General features: G+C 50.3%; 1 protein-coding gene across 1 annotated transcript; it reads left to right on the forward strand.

Moving 5' to 3' along the window:
• Positions 1-130: 130 nt before the first annotated feature.
• On the forward strand, positions 131-4,380 carry FEM1A (fem-1 homolog A). Its single transcript, XM_009677706.2, has one exon. The coding sequence runs from the start codon at positions 364-366 to the stop codon at positions 2,410-2,412; it is 2,049 nt and encodes a 682-aa protein (XP_009676001.2). The 5' UTR covers positions 131-363; the 3' UTR covers positions 2,413-4,380.
• Positions 4,381-9,060: the final 4,680 nt, after the last annotated feature.

Here is a 9,060-nt window from a genome sequence, read left to right on the forward strand (position 1 = left end):
CCGCTGCCTGCTGGGAAATGGAGGCCTCCAGAAGCCCCTCCCTCGCTGTTGGCCGGGGCAGGGGGCGAGGGGCTAAACTACACTTCCCAGCGTCCTCCTGCCGCCCTGCCTCCTCTGCGCCCGCCAGGGCTCCATTTTGTTTCGCATTACAACCTAAGATGGCGGCTGGGCGGAGAGGCTGAAGGTTGCTGGTGCCGGGGTGAGGGGTGTCTCTGTCGCTGGGCGCCTGCGGCCCCGCAGGGCTCCGCTTCGCCGGCGGCCGCCCCTCGCCATTCCCCTGCCCCGGGCCGAGCTGGGGGCTTGGAGGAGCAGCCGGTCCATGGCCAGGAGGTGGCCGGGGCGGTCGCCGCGGCCCCCGTCGCCATGGACCTGCGCACGGCCGTGTACAATGCGGCCCGCGATGGGAAGCTAAAGCTGCTGCAGAAGCTGCTGGGCAGCCGGAGCCGGGAGGAGCTGGAGGCGCTGACGGCGGGCCCAGGCGGGGGTGACAGCCCCGGCGGAGGGAGCACCCCGCTGCTGATCGCTGCCCGGCACGGGCACCTGGAGGTGGTGGAGTACCTGCTGGATCACTGCGGCGCCCGCGTGGAGGAGGGAGGCTCCGTCAACTTCGACGGGGAGACCATCGAAGGGGCCCCGCCGCTCTGGGCGGCTTCTGCTGCTGGGCACCTACGGGTGGTGCGTAGCCTGCTGGATCACGGCGCGTCGGTGAACCAGACCACGCTGACCAACTCCACGCCGCTGCGGGCTGCTTGCTTTGACGGGCACCTGGAGATTGTGCGCTACTTAGTAGGGGAGCGTGGCGCTGACCTGGAAGTAGCCAACCGGCATGGACACACTTGTTTGATGATCTCTTGCTACAAAGGACACCGGGAAATTGCGCGTTACTTGCTAGAGAAAGGGGCCGATGTCAACCGCCGGAGCGTGAAGGGGAATACTGCCCTGCATGACTGTGCCGAGTCTGGCAGCCTGGAGATCCTGCAGCTACTGCTCCGCTCCAAAGCCCGCATGGAGAAGGATGGCTATGGCATGACTCCTCTGCTAGCTGCCAGCGTCACCGGTCACACCAACATTGTAGAGTACCTCATCCAGGGTGGGCTGCAGCAGGAGGAAGAGGAAGTTGCAGGGAATCAGAATGGGACTTGTGCATCAGGCGGGGGCCATCAGAGGTGCTGCAGTGCTGGCCAGGAATCGCCTCAGTGCTGTGCTGAAGAGAAGCATGAGAGATGTTGTGCTTCAGCTTCCAGTCAGGAGGAACAGCAGGTCCCTAACGTGTTCTGCACTCGAGAAGCGGCTGTGGAAGCACTGGAGTTACTGGGTGCCACGTTTGTGGATAAGAAACGTGACCTTTTGGGAGCGCACAAGTACTGGCGAAGGGCGATGGAGCTTCGGTATGAGGGTGGGCAGTACCTGCCTAAACCTGAGCCCCGGCAGCTCGTGTTGGCATATGACTACTCGCGGGAAGTGAGCTCGCTGGAGGAACTGGAAGCCTTGATTACTGATCCGGATGAGATGCGCATGCAGGCACTGCTGATCAGAGAGCGCATCTTGGGTCCTTCTCACCCCGATACTTCCTATTACATCCGTTACCGAGGGGCAGTCTATGCTGATTCTGGCAACTTTGAACGCTGCATTAACCTGTGGAAGTATGCTCTGGACATGCAACAAGGCAACTTGGAGCCTCTCAGCCCTATGACTGCCAGTAGCTTCCTTTCCTTTGCTGAGCTTTTCTCTTACGTGCTTCAGGACCGCTCCAAAGGCACTTTAGCAACCCACTTGGGCTTCTCTGACCTCATGGGAGTACTGAGCAAAGGGGTCCGGGAGGTGGAGAGGGCACTAGTGCATGGCAAGGACCCTGTAGTTGACTCAGCACAGTTCACCAAGACGCTGGCCATTATCCTCCACCTGGTCTTCTTGCTGGAGAAGGTGGAGTGCACGCCAGAGCAGGAACACCAGAAGCGTCAGACTATCTATCGCCTGCTAAAGTGCAGCCCCAGGGCCAAGAATGGCTTCACTCCTTTGCATATGGCTGTGGACAAGGATACCACGACAGTGGGACGTTACCCAGTGGGCAAATTCCCATCGCTCCACGTAGTGAACTTGCTGCTGGAGTGTGGGGCTGACCCAGACAGTCGTGACTATGACAACAACACCCCGCTGCATGTTGCTGCCCGGAACAACTGCCCGCTGATCATGAGTGCCCTGATGGAGGCTGGAGCCCACATGGATGCCACCAATGCCTTCAAGCAGACTGCATATGAGCTGCTGGATGAGAAGCTGCTCACCAAGAGCATGATGCAGCCCTTCAATTACATCACCCTCCAGTGCCTTGCTGCTCGTGCTCTGGACAAGCACAAGATTCCCTACAAGGGTTTCATCCCCGAGGAGCTGGAAGCCTTCATAGAACTGCACTAGGGCAGGAGAGCTGAAGTTCCCAGCTTTTCCCATCATCTGTTTCACTCCAAAGAGGTAGCGCAGCCTGAGATCTCATGCCATCCTTGTCAAGGTGCTGAAGGCCTTCATTGTGCTGAGACGGGCTGCAGGCTTTGTCCTCATCTGTCACCATCAAGCCAGGATGTGCAGGGGTAGGGGAGGAGGAGAAGGCTCAAGAGCTCATGGCTGTCCCTCATTGTTGTCACCTTCAGGTACCAGATATCTCCAGTGCACTGTATCCAGAGAAGGCTGCAGGCCCTGCCCTTTCCCATGCCAACCGTCTTGTCCTGAGGAGGAAGGAAAATGGAGATCCCTGGGACCTGCTGCCTCTCCCATTAGTGCTGGATTAACTCAGCTGTTATGCTTTGGAGCAGCTACACAACACATATGTGCTCTAGCCCTTCCCATCCCAAGTACTGAACAAATAGGAATACAAGTGAGGAATGAAATATCTTCCAACTAATTCTTCCCCTGCCCACTTTACAGATTTGGTACATGAGTCTGATGGCTGAGTAGCTTGTGCTCTGCTGAGGTAGTTGCCTTGCATGACAGTAGGGCTGGGTATGCTGAGGACTTCCCCCCCCCCCCCCCCACTTCCTTTTTCTTTGGTTGGCCGAGTAGCAAGTGGTGTGGTGTTAAAGGCCCGAGATTTCAATGACTGCACATAAAGCTGGGTTATTTTTTCTCTTTTAGAGCCAGGCCCTATCTATGCTGCAAGACTTCTTCAATCCTGTAAGATATAGTAAGGTCAGTTCTGGTTATATAGTTTCATCAATAGATGTTGGTTTGTATGAACGGGGAGAAAACCTGTAACCTTAAAAAATTACTAATGTGGAGTTCAGGCCCTTACCTTGCCCATTCTGCACAAGTTAACTCCCTTCCCCGTATGGAGGTCCTTCAGCTTCAGAGCTCAGCGAGAACTCAAGTTGAACTGTACAGAATGGATATGGCTAGGTTTTGGAGCCAAACCAATGCACTTTGAACTGTCTTTGAAGGTGTGCTCTTGCAAGCCCTTCCAGGACGGGAGGTACTTGTAGCGTGGGTGGTGCTTGGGTGGTTATTAAAGCAAGTGAATGTTTATGGTATGTTTGCATGAAGGTGGTCTGAAGGAAGAAGCCAGGAAGAAATTAAGTTAAAGGTGCCTTCTTGTTCTTCTAATGTTTATTAGTACCAACCCAGTGGGCTCTGTGAATGATCCTGTTCTGGAAACCTTCCTGGAATGGGTTGTTAACTTCTGGTTTTGGCTTTTGATTCTTTTTGCAACTTTACTGAGGATGGTGCTACTTCAAGGATTGAAATTGAAATCTCATTTGGCTACTGTTTGGGCAAGCTCCTTTGCTTAATTAGGATCTGCATCCCACTTGTTTTTCTCTTTAAATCCATAGTGTCAGGGTAGGTATTTGCCTCCATTAACAGAACCCTTCGTGGTGGTAAACAGTTGGTGGTGGTAAACATGATGTTGTGCCAGCAGTTTATCTTCTTGCAGCAGGAATGACTGGGCCTTGGCAGCCTGTGGCTCGTTTCTTGGCCCAGGCAGGGTGGAAAGCATAGTTGAGGGTGAAGCAGCTGCCTCTGAGCTTTGAGAAAAGGTCAAGACTGGGAGAGCAGAACCCTGATGAACAACCGCACACTATACGCTACTGAAGCTTCTGTACTTGTATTTATAAGCCAGCGTATCCATAAGCCTCAATAATCCAATGCTCTCTGCCCGTTAAAAATACTGTAGATCTGCCGTTACATTTTTGCAGTGTTAACTATAACTTTTATTTATAAAGCAAGGAGGTTTAACTTTTATCAAGACGTAAAGTGCGGAGTTAGTTTGGCTATGTTCTATTTTTTTTTCTCCTTTTGGCTGAAATCTGAACTAAACTGCAGAAATGGAATTTGTTAATTTGTGAGCTGATGAGCGCTCTTAACTTTAAATAATAAAACAAAAAATGGCTGCTAGAATGCAAGTGCCTTGGACTTTTTGCTGGTAAGCCTCTGTTTTCAGCTCTTGCTCGTTTTCTAGGGATGGTGCATTTGTGGATATGGAAATAACGTGACTTTTACAATCAACAGGAGAGACTTTCATTTCATCTCGGTTTACTCGCAGGAAAAGTTTATCTGTACTGCGTTTGCAAACACTCTCGCCTGAAGAAGGCTAACACCGACACTTAAAGCACACCTCTCTTTAAATGCTTTGCGTTATCTTTCGATGTCAATGAAGCAATGAGAATGGATGATATCCTGTTGACTGAGATGCTACCTGCCTTATACAGAATCGGGACTGTTTGTAGGCTTGAGTACTGACTTGGCTATCTTGCTCCTGTGTGTAAAGTACTGTGATGAACTAAGCCCTCGCACAGCAGGCAGGAAGAGGGATGCAACGTGGCTGTCATCAACTTATATCTTTAAACCCCAAAGCTGTCAGTGGGTGGCCAAAAGCAGACAGAAGAATTAAAGGTACTGGAGTTAGTTCCCCAATAGGGCAGAGCTGGATTTCCGAAAATGCTCAGTCTTCCCTGGGGAGGGGAGCACATGGAGGCGTGAAGTATTTGAAAGTTTGGCCCTGTGTTGACTGCTCCGTTTTTGACACACCCCTCAGTGTTACTCCCTTCTGTTTTCTTTGAGAATGTGAACGTGACGTTTAAGTCTGCAGTTCTGTGGGAGATGCTTCTGCTGTCGTTGTGCTGCGCTCTTGGTGATGTTCAGGTATGCAGGTGAACAGCTGTCGCAGCAGGTACAGGAAAGGGGATAGCCTCTGGACTGAGGTGCTGGCTGGTCGTTCCTGACTCTGGTGCTCTCTGACTGCCATCCCGTAGGTAGAACTGCTGTGAGGAGAGAGATGAAAAGGGAGTCGTACCGCAGAGCTAGGATGAGGAGCAGCTCTGGAGCCAAGGTCTTGTGATCAGGTAGCTGGGGGGATCCAGTCCTGTAAAAAAGCCTCATGGAAGAGGCTGCTTTGTGTGGTAGAAAAGGGCTTTTAATTTTTTTTTTTTCAGAGCATAAATAGCCTGTAATTACACAGTGAGGACCCAGCAATTAAATATTGATGGTAATTATCGGGTGGGAGAAATTACTGCATGAATTCAGGCATAATTACTGTGGACAATCATTATTTACTGTAGGTGTTGTCTGGGCCAACTCCAGGACGCAGGGCAGAACAGATAGTTGTGGGGAGCAGTGAAATGTTTCAATGATGGATTTATTATCTGAGCAATTATCTGGGACAGAGCATGGAGTTTTTTTCACTGGGATGGCTACAGATGCCGCTGTAGCACATTGCTCTCCAGGAGCCATTCTGTACTCTTCCGTCATTGAAATGTTTGTCCCCTGCTACACACACACACACCTGAGAGGTGCTTTCTTCTCTCTCTTAAAAACAACAACAACAACAACAAACTCTTTCTAGCACCTGTAATTGGCTCTCTTGACAGTGAAGGTTTCCATACAGGTTTCTTTGGAAATGCAAAACGGGAGAGAAATTCACCCAAGGTTTTCCTGGAGCCAGTTGCTCCTTTCCTTTCATGGTGGTCATTGGAGCTCTCTGAAGCCTGCTGATGTTACATGAATGTTGTTTATAAAGTAAGTGGCCTCGGGTGTAAAGATAGGGACGCTGTGTCAGCGTTTCTGCAGTTCACAGAGAAGTTGGGGAACAACTGGAAGGTCACAAGCACATGCACGTTTTCCTGGTGAAAATAAGGCCTGAGTGGTAAGCTTCCTTTCCAGGGTCTGCAACAGCAAAGAGCTGCCTGAAAATCACAGAATCACAGAATCGTTTAGGTTGGAAGGGACCTCTGGAGATCATCTAGTCCAACCTCCCTGCTCAAGCAGGACCCCAAAATGTGGGGTGAGTGAACCTACTGCTGCAATTGAAACAGGGCTGTGGCTCTTAAATTGCTCCCAGTAACCTTTGAGCTTGGCCTTCCACGCACAGGCTAAAAAAATACCTACAAGGTTTTACAGTCTCCTGCCATGTCTTTCCTTCTGCCTTCCTCCAGTCCAAGCAAACTTGATGTGACTGCGATAAGCTTGTTCACAAGCTAGAGCAGCTTCCAACTGACCGGTCAGTTTTGCATGATGTTTATTTATAGAAAGCAGAATAGTTGGGAAAGGAGTAATGTGTTTGGTATCTCCCAAGGGGAGGGACTGCCCTGGTAGCAGCACAGCAACAACTGCGGTGTGACAGGAATTGCGGTAACACAACACCTATTCAAACAAAGGTGACGTAAAGGAGAGAAAATAGGGCCTTTCTGAGTGCTTAAAAGGGATCCAAGCAGTTGGAGGATTCCAGCAGACTCTATAAGAAAGTAAATTAGTTAACCCATTGTCACTGAGCCCTTAGAACTTAAAAGTAAAAGCCAGACTGTTTCAAAGTTGGAAGCCAGCAACCGATGGCAGCTCTTAAATAGAAGTGGTCTTATGTGGTTCTTGTTCTGCTCGGGACAGAGAGGACTTTGATTTGCACAAACCCTGTGTCTTGTGCAAGTTTTCAGCCAAGGAGGTCCAAGAGGAGTTAAGCCTCCTTGAAGCTTATGGGGGTGAGAGGGAGGCAGAGAGATCTTCTCTGGGCAGATCCATGAGAAAGGACCTATGGCCTCTAAAGAGGAACTTCTGGGAGATTTAAATCCAAAACTCTGATCCTGAAAGCCACTGCTCTGTTGCCATTTAAGAGTATGGGCAGTTCAGCTCTCTGAGTTCCTGCATCTGGTTGTGCCCAGAAGCTCCAGAACTTGCACTGATATTTAGTCAGGCTCTCCAGTTTCACTTTCATCCACTTCCCCCCAGGGTGCTCAGTCCAGCAGACATCCTCAGTGCCTCCTGATGATGGGCTTAGCTTGCTTGAAAATAAAAAGGCAGCAGTTGCAGCTTTGAACGCGGTGGCGGTGATTGCCCTCCTTTATACCATTACCTGCTGTCCTTTAAGGAGCTGTCCTTTAAGGAGCTGACTCCCATTCTACTGTCCCTCAGTGTTGGGGGATTCATATCTCAGTAGTTAATTTAGTAGGTTAGTACCTGTCTGAGGGGGGAGTGCTTTGTGCAGAGAGAGAGTTTAAGATAAATTAAGCCAGAAAGGAAGAGTGAAGATAGATAGTCTTTAGCCTAATGATCAAAGTGCTCCCTGGGAGGGGATTGATGTGGGCTGAACTGTCTTTTCTCCAAGAATTATTAATATCTTTCTTATGCAGTAGCTTGTTATAAAGCTTGGATGGTTTGGACAAAGGCTAGAATCCAGAATTACACCCTGTGAGTGCCCTGCTTGTGTAGTCCAGAGTCCCGGGGCAGCCTGTAGGAGTCCTTTGCTTTGGCTGCCAGACCATGCTGGCTTCTCTTGATTTGAAACGTTCTGGAACAATTATTGAGAGTGACATGCGCGTACAAACATCTGGAGAAATACAGGAAACTGAGTCACTTCCCCTGAATCAATTACACTGGCCCTCTAGTCTCACCTTAATGAGGACTCGGCAGTTGTCTGGCTCCTTTGCAGGGACAGGAATAGCGTTGCCCTGCAGCTTGCAGACACACCCTAGATCAGCGTCTTAGGTGACTCTAGAATTTGCTGCTGTTGCTTGGGCTCTGGTCTGCAGAGGGAACAGTCCCATTTCTAGACATCTGGTGGCATTGGGCTGACCTCTACCGACAGAGCAGGCAAAGGGCCGCAGCAGAAGGCAAGTCAGAGGGAGAGCGAGGAATCGGACGCCCTGCTGGTGAAATGCTCCTGTGTTAAAAGCACAGTAGAAACTTGGCTCGTGTAGCCGTGGCCCAGGTCCTGCAGAATGTCCCCCTGCGTTCATGAGCTTTCTCCCTTCTTTCTGTTATCCTCTGCCCAATGCTCTTGTTCTTTGAGCCAAACATTTCCTTCAAAGGCAATAACATAAATCAATAAATGGAGAAATCTCAGTGGGAAGGATTTCTCTGTATAACGGTTAGCGTACCAGGGCCCTGCTCTCACCTCTGGCCTTTAAACAGGTAGGAATGGAGAAGTGAATCCTCAGCCTCTGCCTCCTTGGACTCTCTGCCCATATTTCCCCTTCCAATTCCACTTTCATCAAGGCACTTTTTCCTCAAGTGCAGCTTTACTCTAAAGATTTTTGTTTAACCTTGTGTCTGTTGTGCAGTGTCAGTCCTTGTGAGTTTCACAGAGTTTTCCTAAATACAGAAATACTTTCCTTAAAGCTGTGGCTCTAGGATCATGCGGGAATTTAATCTTTCACAAACAAAAAGCATCTCTCTCTGTGGTTTCAGAGGAAACTGGGAAAAGTGATCTCCCGACACCTCAACCCACAGGCCTGCCGCCCCACAGAAGTTTTTGAAGCCACTTTCATGACTCTCTTTGGGTCTGATTTGAGAGGTTGGGGGAAATGGCTTTGCTGGCAGGCCGCAGCAAAGAGAACGCTCTATTCACTCAAAGCAGGCATTGGTTTTAAGTGCCAAGAGGGCACCGTGCCACCCTGAGAGAAGAGGACTACCAGAAGAAAACAAGGGGACCTCATGGTGCTCAGCACCTCGACAGGAGGCCACAGTGACCCCCCCCCAAGCACTCCCTGGAAATTTTTCCCTCAAATGACTTGGCCAGGTTCACACAACTCGACAGCAGATTCTGAAACAGGATCTAGATGTGCTGTGTCCCAGCACCATCCCCTGGGC

The sequence above is a fragment of the Struthio camelus genome, chromosome 26, assembly GCF_040807025.1.
Source record: "Struthio camelus isolate bStrCam1 chromosome 26, bStrCam1.hap1, whole genome shotgun sequence".
Lineage (NCBI taxonomy): Eukaryota > Metazoa > Chordata > Aves > Struthioniformes > Struthionidae > Struthio > Struthio camelus.

Bases quoted from the DNA above. Each gene is read 5' to 3' on its own strand.
- FEM1A (XM_009677706.2), top strand. From the start codon at position 364: ATGGACCTGCGCACGGCCGTGTACAATGCGGCCCGCGATGGGAAGCTA.